The following is an 18,150-nucleotide window of genomic DNA, read 5'->3' as shown; positions in this document are numbered from 1 at the left end:
AAAATTTGAATTTACGATCCAGGTAGTACAAATAAGCGTTTTCTTTTCTTTGTTTCTGACGTGAACGGGCGAGAAGGGGGGCCCTGGGCGTAAACTCGCCTCCCGACGGCTCAGACAGGGGGGTAATATAAAGGATCCAAGATGAGCACAGTGTTGCCAGCGACTTGGAAGGAATCAGATGCTTGGTGTGTCATGTTTTCCGAACTGTTATTTTAAAGACATTCCAATCTGCTAAGTCTCCCGGCGCCGTGATAGAGAAACAAACGAGGGGGAGTATAGTGTGACACCGACTCCCCAAAAGTGCCTTAAAGACTTAGTCACCATCCACGTAGTCCCTTTGAAGCCACACAATAGAAACAGCCCTGCTTCAGTTTTATTTATTTTTGAATTCCTCTCTGAAACAAACAAGGAGCTGCCTCGTCATACTCGTTTCGATTCCAATTGAATTCTGAATTGAGTTTTTTCTTTCTTTCAACGACATTTTGAATTGCGGAAAGAGCAAGAAGTGACAGGGGGTGACTGATCCCTGGCTGCGAAACAATTGCGAAAAAATGTAAAATGTGACTTTAAGAAAAAATATCTCCGCACGTTCGGTAGATCCAAATGAATCTGACGAGGCAGCTCCTGGCTATTTCGAAATTTAACTTTAAATTCAAATTCAAAAATATTTTATTAACACCATACATTAACACTGTTAAATAAACAAATGTTTCGGTCATTGTATCCGATGGGAACTACTCTCTCTCTCTCTCTCTCTCTCTTAAAAAAAAGTTGGAGAGAAATTACAGGTTGGAAGTACTTCACGTTTTAGTCCCTTGACCATGAAATTTACTAGCCAAATTTGCCAATAAATTCCCCGCCGCTCCAAAATTTGCATAAAGTTTCTTGCATTTGGGGCCTAACGGCTGTGGTAATGCATCAGCCACAACAGGACTCTTTTGTTCTTAGAGTGTATGGTTGCTAAGTTGCAAACGTTTTAGTATTATACTTTTTAAAACGTGAATCCTATCTGGACACCTTTAGAACAGCCATCGCGTACTGCGTTGTGCCGAGGCTGAAGGACTGTCATCAGCCGCACAAAATTTCCTCGCGAAGCACATAAACCGTGTGGCTCTGATTTTTGTCGAAATATTAATATTGCGCTTAGTTTGCTCTTCTGTGCTCATTTCTTCACCCTATCCCAGTTGCAAGCCAGAAAGGACTGGGCCCTGTTCCACCATCCTCGATATGCCATTACCGTAAAGCCTCCTGCACCTAGCCCGAAATGCGCGAAGAAGTATTTCCAGCGAGAAAAAAAAGATGAAACGCCGTCTAATCTCACCGCCCCTGAGAGATACACAAGGCGAAGAATTTCATGAATCCCGTCCGTTCGTCAAAAGGAACAAATCGGCCGTCATGCTTTGAATACGAGGACCACAGCTCTCCTAAATTCTCCACATGGTTACTATGACGACAATAGAAGACATTCTTTTTTACGACAATTACGACAAATAAATGGATTCTAATTATATACAGAGAGGGGAGGGGCAAGGAGGAATCGTTGGACGTGCTTGACTTTGCTGCGCGTAAAAATAAGTGTCGTCAAGCCGCATGCATTGGAATTGGAAATGAAAGAAAAATATGGAGATGTTAGTCCCGACCTAGTCAGGACTGGCTACTCCAGTCCGCATAGTGACTTTACGTTATAGGTGTGTATACGATTTTGAACCATGCAGTCTGAACGTTCGTCGACCTTCCAAATGTATACGAGAAGCTTTCCAGGACGGTGCCCTGTTATGAAGCCTAGAACATTGTATGAACAATACAACTAATTGATGCATAACGTATAGATAACGTCGAAGGCAATACTTCAGAGTGGTTTTGTGCAATAAAGCTCGACTTTGAATTACCGTATCGTACGCGAGTAGGATTGTCTTTCTATTGTCCTTCAACTCAACCAATAACTCCATAGTCTTGTCTGTTAGGTGGCTTTAAACGGAACCTCTTTCGATTTGAAACTACTTTTAGATGCACTTTTCTTCTCTCACACACACACACTTTCTTTCTCTGTCAGCAGCTGAGTCTGAATAATGTTCTTGTACTCGCATGAGATAATGTTAAGTGACGGGCGGGTGCTTAAAATATATGAATGCGGAGGAGCACAGAGGAGAGGTATGAACGTATGACGTAATGACTTCATGGGTGGCCCATAGGTGACACCACGTGGAAAAGGGTTAACGACATCATCGTACCAAACAATGCGCTCTGTTGCATCTGCCGAATTGGGCTACTCACGCTATTTTTGCCTATGCACTCACTCGAGCAACACCAGTGTGCTGAAAATGCGAGTGCATAGGGGTGGGTGGATGAAGGTTGTTCTTCGTGAGCCGCTCCGCGACAGACTGTCAAGACACCTGCGAGCCACCTCCATGGACTTGAACTTTCAGTGCATTGAGCTGCTTAGGAAAACTCAGTAAGAATTTGAAAGAGAAGTTGAAAGCACCCTTATCGAACAGTTTATTTATTATTTATTTATTGTCGCACGCTGCAGCCTTCATAATGCCTTCATAAGCGCATTTAGGTGTCTATCTTATTTTTGCATTACACCACTTTGTACTGCGCAGGACAAGATTTCATAATTTAAGGTTACACGAGTGTTCTCTGATGAAGGACAAGCTGGAGTACAAAAGCGAAAGCACGCGTGGTGGCGCCAAAATCGACATCACGGCGTTTAATGTCATTACAAACTGACGTGTTCCACGACCTTCGTGGATAATGCCATTCGAGACCCTAATGTCATTAGACGATAACGTCATTTGTTCTGCCCGTGCGGCACATAAAACAAGGTCGTAATTAACGATGAAAGATGGAAGTCACTGAAAAGGTTAGCAAGCTGTAGGACTCGAACCCACATCTTCTGCATCTTAGGCAATTTGAGGCTTTGTATGTGTTTGTCCTTTCTATGTTTTCCAGCCTCAGAACATAAGTTCTCTCACGGTCGTAACGACACGTTCAAGTTACATGCTCGCTTTCCAGATAGTATATACTTGGTGCGTATGGCTCTAAGCGAGAAAAAGGGGGAAAAAAGTGTGTCTGATCATCATTCTCTTTGTGTATTTTGGGCTCAGTGGGTGGGAGTCACCATTAGAGCGTTAACGAAAGTGAAGGTGCTCATGTTGACTGATTGGTTGTTGAGGTGCGCTCGCCGGAGGGAGACTGGTGACACACACTCCGATATATTTTTAGTCTTTCCTGCTTCAGTCCTGGTTTGTACACACACCCCATTGCGTCTTCCATGAGCTGTTCTCATTCGGTATCCAAATCTCACATCACTTCTTCAATGTATCGCGCCATCTGCCAGCAGTATATACAGCCTATGCCATAGACCTCTTTTCTCTTTTCGTTCTTTCGCTGGTGGATCTTTCATCCTGTGGTCTTTTGACATGCAGTTTGTTTTTGAAGTAATAACCCCTTCTGAACTCATTTGAACTCAACCAGAGCATGCAGCTATAAGTGTTATGGAGTAGTCAGCCATATCGATTGAGCCTACATTTACGTGCCTTTTTTTTCTATTCAATTCGATTGAACGCCTCCGAAGTTTCCAAACAGGTTTCTTCAACCAAGAAATAGTGAGGTGAAAGTGTGTTTGGCACGCAATGGATAACAGCTCGAGATAGAGTCCTGTACTACCGACGGCGGATATAAGCGGTATCGGTGGATATCCGCAGGATACTGTAATAATGCTGAATAATGCCGCGTGCAAACCGTTTCAATTTTGAACAAACAAACAAGTTTACTTTCGGATTCGAATAACTCACGAATAATCCCTGTCGGATGCGGGTCGGATGCGGCAGCGCTTCAGCGGACGCGAATCGGTCGGCGATACCAACAAAGAGGTGAACAACAACAACAACGTCAACAATGATATAGAGAATGGAAACATGGAAATGGAAAAATGCATTTGGAAAATATGTATATAATACATAACGCACATATACAGTCATGTCTCGCTTATCCGGAGTTATCCGGACTATATTACCGGGAACGGACCTGCTACCATTAGATTTTGTCTGGGTTATCCGGAATTGGTTATCCGTATCCAGAGCAGCAAGTACGAGGAACAATCATCCAGGACCTAGGTCATTCTGATTCGCTTATCCGGACAACTCCTCTGTCCCTGGCATGTGCTGTGTTCGCATTATTACGTCACATCTCACGGGGACATTCTGTTGGTGTGTGGGGACACACGGTAGAGAGGGGTGCCCTGTACCCACCGGGCGCAAGAAATCCACATGTGAATGTCACCGCCTCTCTTTTGGAATAAGACAAAAACATGTGCGCGGGACCAACTTTCTGAGACATTACCCTTCTTTGAACAGCAGGGTGACGCAGAAAGCTGCCGTGGCTGTGACCAAAATTCTGTCACACGCGTGCCTACTAATTTCAAGCAGCTGACCTAGCATGAATTTGTCAAGTAACAATCTTTTCCTCGTTTTCTTTTCTGGAGCGGTCTTCCAAATTTTTCGGGTTTCCCCGGAAGTTTGCTTGGTCCAGTTATCCGGAAATTCGTTATCCGGACGAAAAGGGACGACTCCCGAAGTGTCCGGATAATAATCGAGACATGACTGTAATAAATGAAGGAACACAAAGATACTTTGTGTCAACTAAGATCGCGATCATTGCTACTTACGCACTTATGCACTTGCGCAGTTTGCATCTTCGCACATCATCCATCTATGTTCTCTCATGTGCTTTTGGAGGCGATGCGGATCTTGCGGATGCGGATGAAGCACTCTGCTTTGTGAGCCGGACGCGGATAGAGAAATGAACCAACACTACCGGACGCGGTTCGAACTGCGGATGGCAAAAATCTCACCCGCGCAGGGCTTTAACTCGAGGCTCAAAAAAAAAAGGGCCACCTGGTGGCGCCTCCAATGCGACACACCGGATGAATTTTGCAAATTTCGCTAACTTAGTGATAAACGTTTCCTTCCAGTCCATATAACTTCTGCCATTTGCTCGCCATTTTGACGTGTACCTCTTTTTTTATATCGTTAGATACGCTCCGGAATTAAAAAGAAAGAGAAAAAGTACGTCGTTCCTTTTTCACACCTTCACGCACTTACACGCCTGTCTTCTCATACGACGTCCACGTCAACGCAGAAAAACTTCATTCACAACCGTCATATTTCACTCCGTTAAAACCACACTGAAGGTTCGCGTACTGAGATGGAAAACCGGCAGCTGATAGCGTAAAAAAACGAAGGGTTGAAACGCGCATAATCCTCCCGCCCGACTGAAAAAAAGAAAAAGAAAAACGCGTTTCCTGAAATAAGTCTATCGACTTAAACACGACCTTAACTGCGTGTCTTTTGCACCTAACACATTTTTTTACCCCCTTGCCGCGACATCTTCCGCCAAACCCTCTACCCGCATAGCTATCAAAAATGAATTTCAGAACCGTACCGCACATTTCCCGTAAGAGCAAAAGTAAAAGATACACTTCCGGTGTCACGGGTCGCGAGCCGTATCCTTCCGGAAAACGTGGCACTTCCAGAAGCCTGCTTGATTTAATGTGTCTGTTTCCCCACGCTAGCAGACGTCGCTTCGCGTGCGCCTCTTTCTTGCGACCGTTAAGTCTTTTTCTGAAAGCAACAGCAACCTTCTGGATAGCTTCTACCTGATTCCTGATGACAGCTTGATGAGCTCATGCTGCCGGCGGCACGGACCAAAGTGGCGCGCGAGCGACACTGTCGCCGCGGTGCGGAGAAAACACATCTCAGAGATGCTCAGAGACGAGTGTCGTCTGCGAGAAATGGCTCTGCGTTTTGCATGCCTTGTGAAGTTTTGTTGTTGAGACATTGAGCATCCTTGGGGTATACTTTTTCTGACTGATGCGTAGCCTGTCGAGGAAATGGAGCACTAATGAGTGTCTGCTACTGATGCGGTTATCTGGATATGGTATCTGGTTCGTGGAACAGGAGTCATGCTTCCGGGTGCTACAAAGAAAAACGACGTTGACTCTGTTCCTTTTCGTTAGGACTTTGTGCTATTTCTATGTTGGAGACTTCCATGGTATATTGCAAGCGGAGAGCAAACCTGTAGACCATTAATAGGACGCATGAATATCATACAAGTTGTACATGGTTCAGTTCGTAGAAGGTAAAGAGAAACGAGGAAAGCACAGCGTTCATACGAAATCGTGATGCACAATATATTGAAACTTTATATGCTACAAATGCAATGCACCTTTTTTTTTTTTCCCTGTGATATAAGAGGTCTCGTTTTTCAAGCGCGGCATCCTGACCTTTAGGAATTTAGGCGCATCAAAACTCGAGGTGCTTTATCTTCTCCCGTGTCCTTTGAGAGGAATACCGGACTTCTTTCGGTTCTACGTGGTCTTTTTCGCCGATGTAACCTGAAAAGGAGTGCACTCTGAAATCCCTCACAAAAAGGTATCGGAAACAAAATACCGGCACTTGGTTCGCGATAGGAACATGTTAAGTGCTAACGTTGCCTGGTTGACTAGTGTTTACACCCTTCTTATCCTATAGGACAGACTCTTTAATTCTCCCATGCCCCACGACAACGAGCACTGAACTAGGAGAAGGTTTCTGACATCCTTTACAAACCTGACGTCTTATTTCCCACAGACTCTATGACGACACCCCAGAGTCCCAGGCACACCTTTAGCGCGTATCAGTTTCCTCCGGTTCCTGATGCGAAACCTCTGCCGTCAATGAAGTCAGAAACCGGAAACGAACTACGGCGTCGTCTGCTTGCTTGTTTCCCTTCCGTCGTCTGCTTCTAAAATCGCGGGAGGGTAAAATTTTACGAGCGCTTCCGTTGATGCCATGTGACAGATGCCTAGTGGACACGCAGGTCCTTTTATCATGCAAGAAGATAAAGAGATCGTAAAAATGAGGCGCAATGGTTCGCGGAGGATGAACGTTTAGCTTAAACTGCGTCGCTTGTAATAGGTTCCCATGAATTTTCGAGATGGCTCCGTCAAGTACACTTGACTAGGACCAGTAGCTGGACGTAAATACTCACGAATGCTTCGCGGCCAATTTAATGAGCGTTTCATAGCTCGTGGGAGTGTGAAGTAGTTTCCATTTGATGTACTCTCTTCATGAAATGGCATTTGGGAAAGTACCTTAATATTTTCGTTGGTGAATGTGAGCTGTCTTGCCGCAGCATTGAGTGAAATGAAACACCATATGTGATGTACTTTGGAGAATGTTCCGGCTAGGTCTTCGTTTTGCTATTTCTTATTGTTACCGTTTATTGATTTGTACCGTACTATAGTTTCATTGATTTCCCCCTCTTAGTTTCTCCATTGGACAACAGATGAAATGAAACTCTAGCATTGAAGTAGTAATTACCCGCGAAACTAGTCATTAGACTCCTATAGGTGTGTGGTTATTGATTTCTTTTGTCGCGTTTTGTTGCAGACCCCTTTCCGATGCCTCTGGCTATCACAGTTTACTTTTGAGAGACACTAACTTTGCTCGATATTTGATAATAGCTCCAATAATCCATCTATTGCTAGTGGGCTAAGCTTACGGAAAAAATGATGAAAGATGAAAGTCACTGAAAAGGTTAGCCAGCTGTAGGGATCGAACCCACATCTTCTGGATTGTGTCCCTTTTCTTAGGCAATTTGAGGCTTTGTTTGTATCTGTCCCTTCTATGTTGTTCCAGCCTCAGAACATCAGTTTATCTCTTACGGAAAAAGGCATGTTTCTGCATTTGAGTCCAGGTTTTCTCATCTATCCGAGAGAATTCCAAAAACATATACGGTGGTAAAATTAATAAAGTTTTCGGATTTATCCGAAAAACTCCGAGTTTTGGTGTTCCAGTAACCCAGAGCTCTGCAAGAAAAGCGGTGTCCTGATGGCTGTTGAACGAGGTTCGTTTTGAGGTTCGAGGAGATATTGCCTCGTATTGCGGGTTAGCAGCCACCGCGAGAAGGAAGGGAGGCTTTCTGAGCCCAAATCCACTGTGCAACAGAAATCCCGGATGCATTCGTGTATCTCTATCCTTGCTTAGAAGAACCTCGATAATGGAATCACTGAATATAGGAAGCCCTATTTAGTGACTCTACACGATATATGAGGGCTTTTAGGGGTCATTTCCAGACAGTTCCCAGTACTGGAACTCTCTTGGAGTTCTGCCGCAACAACAGCAAGCGTTTTTTAAGGCAGTTTCTCATTCTTTCTGCGAGTACGCATTTCACTGCCGTCGTTTGTTTTTTATCCGAATGTCGGATATTAACTTAGTTTCAAAAAAGAAAAGGAAATAATAATAATAATAAACGGCGAAAAACTTGAGAAAAACATCCTCCAAATATGCTAAAAAGTAAACTTGGGAAAACCCAGAACCCTGATTATGAGATGTGCTTTGTTGGTCGACACAGTTAACCGTAGTGCTCACAATACTCAGCCCCCGTACAGCACGTACTACCGTACATTAAAATTGTTTTTGCTTCAAGTTGCTTCGCATTTTGCTTCATCCTGCTTTCTGCGAATCGCCGCATTTTGCAGTTTTGTGCGTCAAGGTAGTGCACACGTAAAACTATAGTAGTGCAGAGAAGTATTCAGGCGGAAACTGCAAGGGCGGCCAGTCAAATGCCGAAATTGATCCAGTTACGCTTCTAACGATATTAGTGTGTTTTAGGAAACCGTGAGCACCCTCAGACTCCTTTTCCGTATCGCTATCAGCCAATCAGCTATTCTGATCATGCTCAATCCAATTCCAATCAGCTACGCTGATAGCTGATCGGCTGATAGCGTTATAGCAAAGGAATCGGAGGGCGCTCGCGGTTTTCAACTCCCTGTTGTAATGTATACGAAGCAGTGAGATCTTTACATTGAACTTTGTTTGCAGACGGCCTATTCCGTTCCCCCGTACCTGTCCGAACGAATGCAGCATCTTGCGGACTCTAGTACGTTCAGCAATGTGGGCGGTAAGTTTTTTTAGCTTCATTCGCTCGAAACGAATGATTGATTGTTTGATATCGTGCACGCTAAGGGTATGCAAAGAAAGAAGGGTCAGTATTATTTCAATGAGCCTCATGTATGTAGCATTTCTGAGGTGACAGGTAACGCAACACAATGCTCCTCTAATTATGAGTAGACTAATACTCGTCCCTTCCATTTTGATGACGTTCACGTGAATTCTTCTCTTTTCCTCCCCTCTTATCATTCCCTCTCCTCTCTTCTTCTTGCCCTTCTCTTATATTACAGCCCCTGATGACAGGGATGGGCAGTATTTAAATACATTGTAATTAAAATACTATTTAAGGTATAAATACGCGTATTTAAATATAGACTCCAAAAATGTATTTCTAATCATATTTAAATACCAATTTTTGGGTATTTATCCTCGTAAATGTCTTATAAATACTCCTAAATACAGAATATACTGGGTCCTGCATTTGACCTTTCGGGAAGAAGTGAGAGTTTGGGGCGCAGTTATGTCCCGTTTATGCTGGCATTGCCATGCGACAAACCATTTTAGATGGCGAGTTCTTCACTGTTGTTGCGGACAACGGTCGCGACTATCAGACTATCTCGTTGTACAAAGCATCTTTTGGTCAAATTTAATAGAAACCTTTGTTCATTGACACCTGTGGAGATGCCGTTCTGCTTTGCGAATCTGGTTGTACGGCCCACAAGATGCCTAAAAGATGCAGTCTTCGAGAAACTTGTAATATTAAAACCGCACTGATAATCGAACAAAAGTAAATGCTATTGTTCCTTGCTGGTTTATTGTTACGAACATCGTTACTTCTGTAATTCCGGGTCACATCTGCCTCACAGTATTTATGGTGGTAGTTACAGTATTTAAATACCGTATTTATATTTTGCATTTTAATACTCACATCGATGTATGAGTACTTATGAAGAGTATATAAATACCCTTTCAACAAAGTATTTTGTATTTATATTTAAATACTCAAAACATGTATTTATGCCCATGCCTGCCCGATGACGTGGTCAATGCCGTCGTCTTAACCCTTCCGCTACCTATACCACGTGCCTTCCACGCGAGCATGAACTCGTCTCACATTGAAGTTTATGCCAAAGTTGAGGACCAGTATGTGCGCTTGAAAAATGTTCTTTGAGGTTGAGGTATGCGTGAAAGAAGGGAGCGTGCATATAGGGAACCTAAATATAACTGCGGGGATTTTCCTCGGCTTGTTCCCAGCGAAAGGCCATTAGCCGGTGATGCGTGTAACACACGACTCTGGAATTTCAAATACGTCTTTCTCTTTTTCTGGCTTAGTGAAGGCAGATATTCAATGAAGGGTGGTCCGTTTGTCACAATTAAGCTTTTGTACTGCATCACCACCACCAGCGCTTTTGTATAAAGTATAGTTATACGTTTCACTGCTCGTGTGTTACTTTTCGCTTGAATGCCGTTTGATATTGTTCACAAAAGTTTTTATACGTTACGAGTACGTAAATATTGCTTGGAGTAGTATTTATGTGGTTCTTCTTGCGGTAAAGAGCATTCGGGTGATATTGTCGAACTGTAGTTTAAATCGAGTTTGTAGTATGGTTTGCGATACGAATTATCATTCTAATTTCGTGTATTTGTGCTGCCTTGTCTTAGCACCTTCACGAGTGAACTCGGTACAAAATTATTATTATTATTATTTTTTTTTTTTTTTGCCATCGACTTTTGTTTTTTCGCTTGTTCCGAAAATCGGACTGTGCGTTTCTTCTCACACTCGTGAAGCCGGCCCGGGAGGTGTAGCGTAGAAATAAATAAATAAATAAAAAAACTGGAGATGCAGGGTATCGATCCCCGTACCTCTCACATGCTAAGCGAGCGCTCTACCATCTGAGCTACATCCCCGATAGAATTTTACTTTCACATCTATTAAACGTTTCCATTCCTACTGACAACGCCTTCGAGTGACCTCATTATCGGGAGTCGACTGGTTTTCGTATCGCTTCTTTCAATCGCTGCGTCGCCTTGCGACACCTGTATATACACACTAGTACTGCTCGCCGACACCTAGCTCAGCCCCGTCCTGAGTCATACTACAAGTTTCAGGAATGTTCCTAACATGCTAACCTTAAGAAACAAATGTGGATGTAGTCGTGTTCGATCGCGAAACGGGCACCTAATCATATTTGAATATGACACTTTCTCAAAGCAAAAATGACAACGACTTCTTTCATGAACGTTGGCTGACCAATATAGTTGTTTCACCGTTGAGGCTTATCAATCAATAGAGATTATAGAAGCAATATTCAAAGCCATAGGCGTTCCCATGATTATTTCCAGTGGGGGGGCAAGCGTGCAAGCCCCCTCCCCTACTATATCCTCTTCTGGAGGCGGACGTTGCGGAATGTGGTGTTCGGAGGTTCCTTTATGACATCTGAGAATAATCATTACGACCTATGACTAAAGAGCGCACTATTTTCACGAGCGACCTTGGATCTCCGGGGGGGGGGGGGGGCATGCCCCCCTCCCTTTGCCCCCCTCTCGGTACGCCCGTGTCCAAAGCGTTTTGTGTTGCGACCTTCTTTTCTGTTTTTCTGAGGAATATTCGAGGGGTGGGCACAAAGAAAAAACGACGCAAAACTCTCACCAGAGTTCCTATATACTTTGGCCCTATCTAGTTTGCATGAAAGAAGGAAGTCACTGAAAAGGTTAGCCAGCTGTAGGACTCGAACCCAGTTCTTCTGGATACAGAAGGTAATCCAGAAGATGTGGGCTCGAGTCTTTTCAGTGACTTCCGTCTTTCATCATTAATTTCTTCGTCACTTGAGGCTTTGTATGTATTTGTCCCTTCTATGTGTTTGCATGTTCGCCCGCTGTCAGTTATCTACTTGCAGTTATCTACTGTTGTTCCTCATTGACTCTTTTCCTCGATGAGAGCCGTCAGGCCCATTCACCCGCAGCAACAAACGGCAACCTTTCAAGCGAAGATACTTTCCCGCAGGGCCCCGGACGATATTTCTGTCAACGGCCCCGTAACACCCCCACTCCCCTTTTGTCTTTGCGTCCCTCCTGTTTTCTTTCCTTTCCTTTACCGGGGGATGAACTCTTCTTGAAACAAGGCCTCCAGATGTGTGTGTTGGTCTATTAGACTTATGCCGGGTTTACGGAGGTCATTGTTTCGCGTTACGTGAAAGACGTGTTTAGAAGTCTTGGGTGGGATACCGTAAATGGGGTATGTGTTGGAAGGGTATGTCCACTGAGTCTGTTCTGGGGATGATGGATGGCGGTGCTGACTCTTGACTTTGAATGACGGCTGCCGTTTCAGTAAGGTTCATGTCCTTAACTGCGTTGTTCGAGGTTTTAAAAGCGCACGGCGCACATGGGCTATGGGGGGGTTCACGCGCGACACAGACAGACAGACAGAAACAAGTGTTTCTGTCGAAAACGGGACTGAACGGCGAATGTTGAGGAGATGGGGGTGGCTGTCACGTTATTTTGTGTTTCGTCGTGTTCTTCTTCTTGTTATTTTTTCAATAACGTACGCACACAAACATAAACGACTTCACCTATATATAGGGTGCGGGTACAGATCATTTAGAAAATACTTATACTGAGTCAGAGCTACTCCTTAGTGTTTACTGAGCGACTTTCCTGAAACTGTGCATTCAAGCACTTCAAAAGCATATAAAAATGAACGCTAATTTAATGTGAATTTCAGTTGTAGAACGCGTGTACGTCATAATTACATGAAAGGTACTCTCAAAACTGAAATTGAGCGCTCAGATTCGAGTACCACTACATTTTTGTCCTCAATGGACTGACGGATCTATCCAGTAATTCTTTTTGTGAGTATACCAGCGGAACCCTCCGAGTGGGCTCTGCAGAATGTCGCTCGATTGTCGGTATGGACTCCAAGGTCATGCTGAAGACTGGGGAGGTGCAGTGTTCGAATCCTTCCACCGGTTGTGCTGTCCCAGGTTTTCCCTGGGTTTTCCACTTGACTTTCCAGACGTATGTCGACACAGTTCCCCCTGAAGTCGGCCCAGGACGCATACTAACCCTCTGTCTAACACCCCTTCGTGTTGCCCTCGTCTACCGCTTATAGCCACAGTTGCCTCGCGGTGCTCACGCAGGAACGATCAAACAAACAAAAAATATACTTGGTCTATCTTCCATCCGTAACTTACATTCACCAACAATGTAACCACGGTTGTCAGACGTCTTTGTGTCTTTCAGTCACTCTGTCGCGGTCGAGCTCCTGTTGAGAGAATCCAGTTATTTTCTCTGAAAAGCGATGCCGAGCAAAACTGAGCCCTGTCACAGATCGCCTACCTCAGAGGTCGCCAAGACAAATTGTCCCGAAGACGGAAGAAGCTCCAGCGGGGACAAATTTATTGTTTCGCGTGTCAGAGCCCATCTTTTTTAGCAACGGTCCCCTCCGTTTGTTTCGTTTTTGAACGTCTCCGCGTTTATTTGTCGTCTGCGTTTATTTGTCGTCTGGTTCGCATACACCTTGTTTCCAGCCCATTCCACGGCCGGCTTGACACGTGGCAGAAACCGTGCGCTCTCGAAAGCCATTTTGACGTGCCATGATATATCATGTTTCGCGAAAGCCGAAGGGAACTCGGAGTGTGGCAAATATAGTTTTTGCCGTTAGCGTGAACGGTAAGAAAGGGGGACTTGGCTCTGAATTCAATATTCGCGGCTAGTTATGGGTCGTGGAAGCGAACCTTATAGTGACGGCGCTGTACGACACGGGTAAGTGTAGCTGTCTTTGGATCATTGCCTGCGATGCTATTGGGCGTTGGTGGGCCGTAAGTGTCATCTTTCTCCCTCTCCCTGTTTGTAAACAAATGACGTCACACTGTTCAACAGCGCCACCTGTTTGGTAGAGTTGAACTAGGCTGGAAGCTATAGGGGCGAACAAGGTCACGCCCGAAAGCCACGGTCTTGAGGGGATTACGATGGTCCCTGGAAGGGACGCGATCATCGATCCTACTTTTCTTCGGAGGCAGCGAAAAAGTGCCCATTCGTGGAACCTAGCCCCCTTCCGATTTGTTTCGGTTTCAGTTGGTCTACCAACGTCATGATGGCGATCTATTGTTCATTCAGCAGCTGCAGTTTATGCTATCTATCTCGTAAAATCTGTGCACGCTTCAGTTTGTACGCCCGGGCTTCAATCTGAGAGCGCATGGAAGAAAATGTCAGCGAGAATGGGGCCAGAGTGATGTGTGTCCATGTTCTTGAGAACATAGAAACCAATACCTACCTACAACTATCATCGACTTTTTCAAAACATGCTCAGTATGAAAGTTTTTCAAACGTCTTCGAGGGGAGATCTTGGATCCTGTGAACAGTCACTTTGCGCTTTTCCTCACAGCCTTGTCTCATCACCTCGTCAATTTCTCTCCTCTACACAGTTTATGCCTCCTTTCACTCCCCCACTTCATTCATTATAATCCATCTCCTCATCCTACCACCATATACCCTACAGCCACCGACGAATCTCGCGCAGGGCAGACATCCTGAACTTGGACTCTCTTCCGATGCTGCCAGCAGTCACTTCCTCTATACACCTTCCCTCCTCTTTAAGTTGATTACCCGTAACCGCGCTACGTAGGGCTGGTTATTTTCTTCGCACCTCAAACGGCGAGGCGACAGAGACCAGCATTGTTCCAGCACACCGAGTGATGCGCCGTTCGTCCTTCTAGAGCGGACCTTCTGTGTTTCTTCACTGCCGTGACTGGATAGAACTTACAAGACGGCCGACTGTCTTCTCTGGCTTATATCTTTTATTGGATGCGTTTTTGTTTTCAAGGTGCATTCTTGGTACCTCCTTTGCCCGTCTGGTAGACACGTGTGTTCCGCTCAGCATGTCAACTGGATAGGTATTCTTGGCACCTTTGAGTTTGGAAATGGTTTGAGGCGTTTGCTGGCGTTGCATGATGGTATTTTGGGGGGAAAGTAGATTGCTTTGTGTGACAAAGTTAGGCCATATCTCACGGTGGGAGACAAGGGGCTCCTGAACAAGTCCTCTGGACGTTTGTAGCAGGATGAGGACTTCTGGTTACGGGAACGAGGAGCATGTTACTGGTAACGGCACAGGGGGCGTTGCGAGAAACCTGAAAAAACGTCCGTGTCTGGTCACCTATTGGTTTGAGCTCAACGGTTTTGTGACGCAGCGGGAACGTTGTTTGCTCAGTGAACACTAAGACACTATGCGTTGTTCAGGCTATAACAGCTTCAAGGTATTACGGTTTCTGATCTCTGATTTTCCTTGCATTTAGTCTACAGTGTACAGTATATGTACCTTGGCATTAAAAAAAAGAAGTGTGCTCAAAGGACAATAGACCAGCTCCCGTTGCCTATGGCCAAAATAATCGCCTTCCACGCCGAGACAGGAGGGTGACTCGGGTTCGAATCCGGGCATCGGTTTAGATATTTTCCCTCTGTTTTCTTCAGACGCGACAAGGCGAATGTCGGCACAGTTTCCTGCGAAGTCGGCCCACGACGCACAACCACCCGCGAGCAACACGCTGCAGGCTAATCGCTCGGCAGTAACACGCCACCATGACGTGGCTTCACCATGGCATATAGAAGGCAACCCCAACTACACCGGATATCCTCAGGATGTACGAATACTGTCCTAACGAATTCGTACGTCCGATGGATATCCCACAGATATCCATGGGATGTACGGATCCGTTAGGACATTATTAGTACATCCAGAGGACATTCGCTGAGGAATAGGAAGAAACGAATGCATCCCAGAAACGAAACCAGCAGCATGAGATACTCGCAGCACATTCTTCGGATAGCACATCTGCTTTCCTCATTCCAACACGCACAACATCATGAAGGCGGCACAAATCAGGAGGAAACAGAGCTTGGAAAAAGTTCCGACGCGTCCCAAGGGGGGATTTGGACGCCGCGTACTAATTTACGACTCTAGCCACCGAGCCCGACCGTATAGGCGACGATACGATTACCGCTAGGCGTCGCGCATGTGGTATTTAAAACACATTTTGCACAAGCGTGCATCAGGATGGACGCTTTGATCCCGACAACCCCCGAAGTGCAGAGCAGTTCTTGTTTCTCTTCTTACTTTTTATTTCGGGATTAGCTCCGTGCTCGAAATGTTTTCGTAGCGTTAAATCAATCCGACTGCGACTGCTTTTGTGACACGACCGTGTTTTATGCCGTGTAATGTATGCCGGAACAGACCCGTGGGACCGTATGTGTGAGGGCCCGTGAAAAGCAGACTGTGTTGCTGCTGTAGTTTAGAGCGGAGTATAATTTTATTCCAAAATTTGTTTTGCTTTGCACGTCTAGCCCCGTAAACTGCTAAAGTTTTCTTTTTATTTCGTGTTAGCGCCGCGAAGCAACTGTAGCTATGAGCGGCGTACACATGCGGACAGCAGAAAGGAGTGGAGTACAGGGGTGTTAGTATGCGTCCTGGGCCGACTTCAAGAGGAACTGTGCCGACATTCGTCTGGAAAGGGAAAAGCCCAGGGAAAACCCGTACAGCCGGTGCGGGTTTTCCGAACCCACGTCCCCTCCTAGTCTCGGCGTTGAAAGCGGCCACTGTGCCCGCCTTTCATTAACGAAAACACACAAGGATACACAAGTACGTACAAGTACGTCACACCCTTGCAACGCCGAGGGCCATTACAAGAGATCTAAAGAGAAAACTCGGTACATTTTGAATTTGGACGTAACAGTTCTACAAGCACGTGAGGGCCTCAGACAACGTTTCTAACCAATTTGGCAGCTGTGAACGTTATATCTCCATCTTAAAGTACCTCATATAGGAGGCCTGTCAGCCCTACCAAGTTTCCAAAGACACGGGAGCCACGGGTAGCTGGCAAAGTTGAACCGCGTCACTCATAATTCCTCCTCAATACAGAGCTACTTTACATTTCGTTATATTGGATTTGATTCGGTCCGTATACGCGCGGCAGTCGAGGCTTCACTCTACACAGTTTTTGAAAGGCACGCTTCGAGAACCCAAAAGGAGCATCTTCCTTTTGAAATTTGGAACCCAGTTTTGGGCTCGGGGCCAAACAGCCATCATCAAGCAGTCATTTATCAATAGAGCGTAGCGCAAAAAAAAAAAAGTATAGCGGACGACTTTTCTTCGCGGAAGCCGAACCAAAAGACTAAGAAAAGAACCTCTTACAACAAATTAGCGTGGCGTGGGATGACGCGTATACGTTTTGATTTTTACATTGTGACGCTGCGATTTGTACATGATGGATCCAAATGCAAGATAAACATAGGACCAGAATTAACGAGCAAAAACGCAAACTTGAGGGAGATGCTATTTTGAGTGCCTCGCTACCAGGTGGGAACGGAAAGACGTTACGAACGAAGGAGACATGTACGTACGACACACACTCGGGGTTGCGCTTTCTGCGTTTATGTTTACCCGTTTGGACGTTGTCATTTTTACCGTGACGCCTTTCAGAATCCGATTCGTCTCCGTCTCGAGATGGAACGACAGAGCCGGGAAATTGATTAGAACTACGAGATGGTCCTAGTGGGGAATGCTCGCGATGCTATGTATGTGGCATCGTTATGCGAAGACGGATCATTGCGCGCCAAGAAAACGTTGACAGATTGTCGGTTTCCAATGGCTACAGCTGTACACCAGTTAAGATAGGGGTGGTGAATAAATTTGAAGAAGCATTTTTGTTTTTGTTTCTTTCCGAAACGGTTGTCTGAGTTTGTAGCACAGTGTGAACACTTCGAACTTTGTCTCCTGTCTACGCGAACGAAACGGGCGTAGAGTCCGTTTCTATAGAAGTCGCGTTGGCCTGACTGAAGCGAAAACGAAAGAAACGCTCTCACACGCTTTATTGTCATGCACACAGTGACTGTGCAAGATATTTCAATTAAATTCGAAGACAGTTATTTCTAAGTTAATTTTATGGCCGGCGCTTCAGCTGTGACATCACTGTCGGTAAATTCCTTTTTTTTTTATTTAAATCCTACCACGATTAGATACGGAACCTGGTTATATTGTACCATATATCTCAGGACAGTCCTCAATCACCTTTATCTCGGCGGCACAGTCTTGTGACGTACGCCAAGGTGCGGGTAATCATGCATACGTTATCGTGAAACCAAAACTGGATGGATTTTTTCAATCAATCAGTCGATCGATCGATTTTATTATGTCAATATCAAGTTACAATATTGAGAATTGCCT

At 45.1% G+C, this 18,150-nt stretch overlaps 1 protein-coding gene and 1 non-coding gene across 4 annotated transcripts in view; one reads left to right on the top strand and one right to left on the bottom strand.

Moving 5' to 3' along the window:
- The window catches only part of LOC135400157 (transcription factor SUM-1-like), a 35,094-nt gene that overhangs the window by 7,126 nt on the left and 9,818 nt on the right, over positions 1-18,150 (top strand). For 2 of the 3 annotated variants that reach the window (XM_064631888.1, XM_064631889.1), the window contains one exon: positions 8,868-8,946. In XM_064631888.1, the coding sequence (XP_064487958.1) occupies positions 8,868-8,946 (79 nt within the window). Of the gene's footprint in view, positions 1-1,184; positions 1,893-8,867; positions 8,947-18,150 lie in introns of those variants that run through there. The other variant, XM_064631890.1, reaches the window with a different exon arrangement.
- Trnaa-agc (transfer RNA alanine (anticodon AGC)) lies at positions 10,772-10,844 on the bottom strand. Its single transcript has one exon. It is a non-coding gene; the product is annotated as a tRNA-Ala (tRNA).

The sequence above is a fragment of the Ornithodoros turicata genome, chromosome 7 (genome assembly GCF_037126465.1).
Source record: "Ornithodoros turicata isolate Travis chromosome 7, ASM3712646v1, whole genome shotgun sequence".
In the NCBI taxonomy this organism is placed as follows: domain Eukaryota; kingdom Metazoa; phylum Arthropoda; class Arachnida; order Ixodida; family Argasidae; genus Ornithodoros; species Ornithodoros turicata.
Note: the sequence above shows the minus strand (reverse complement) of the source record. Positions and strands in the feature narration are given on the sequence as shown.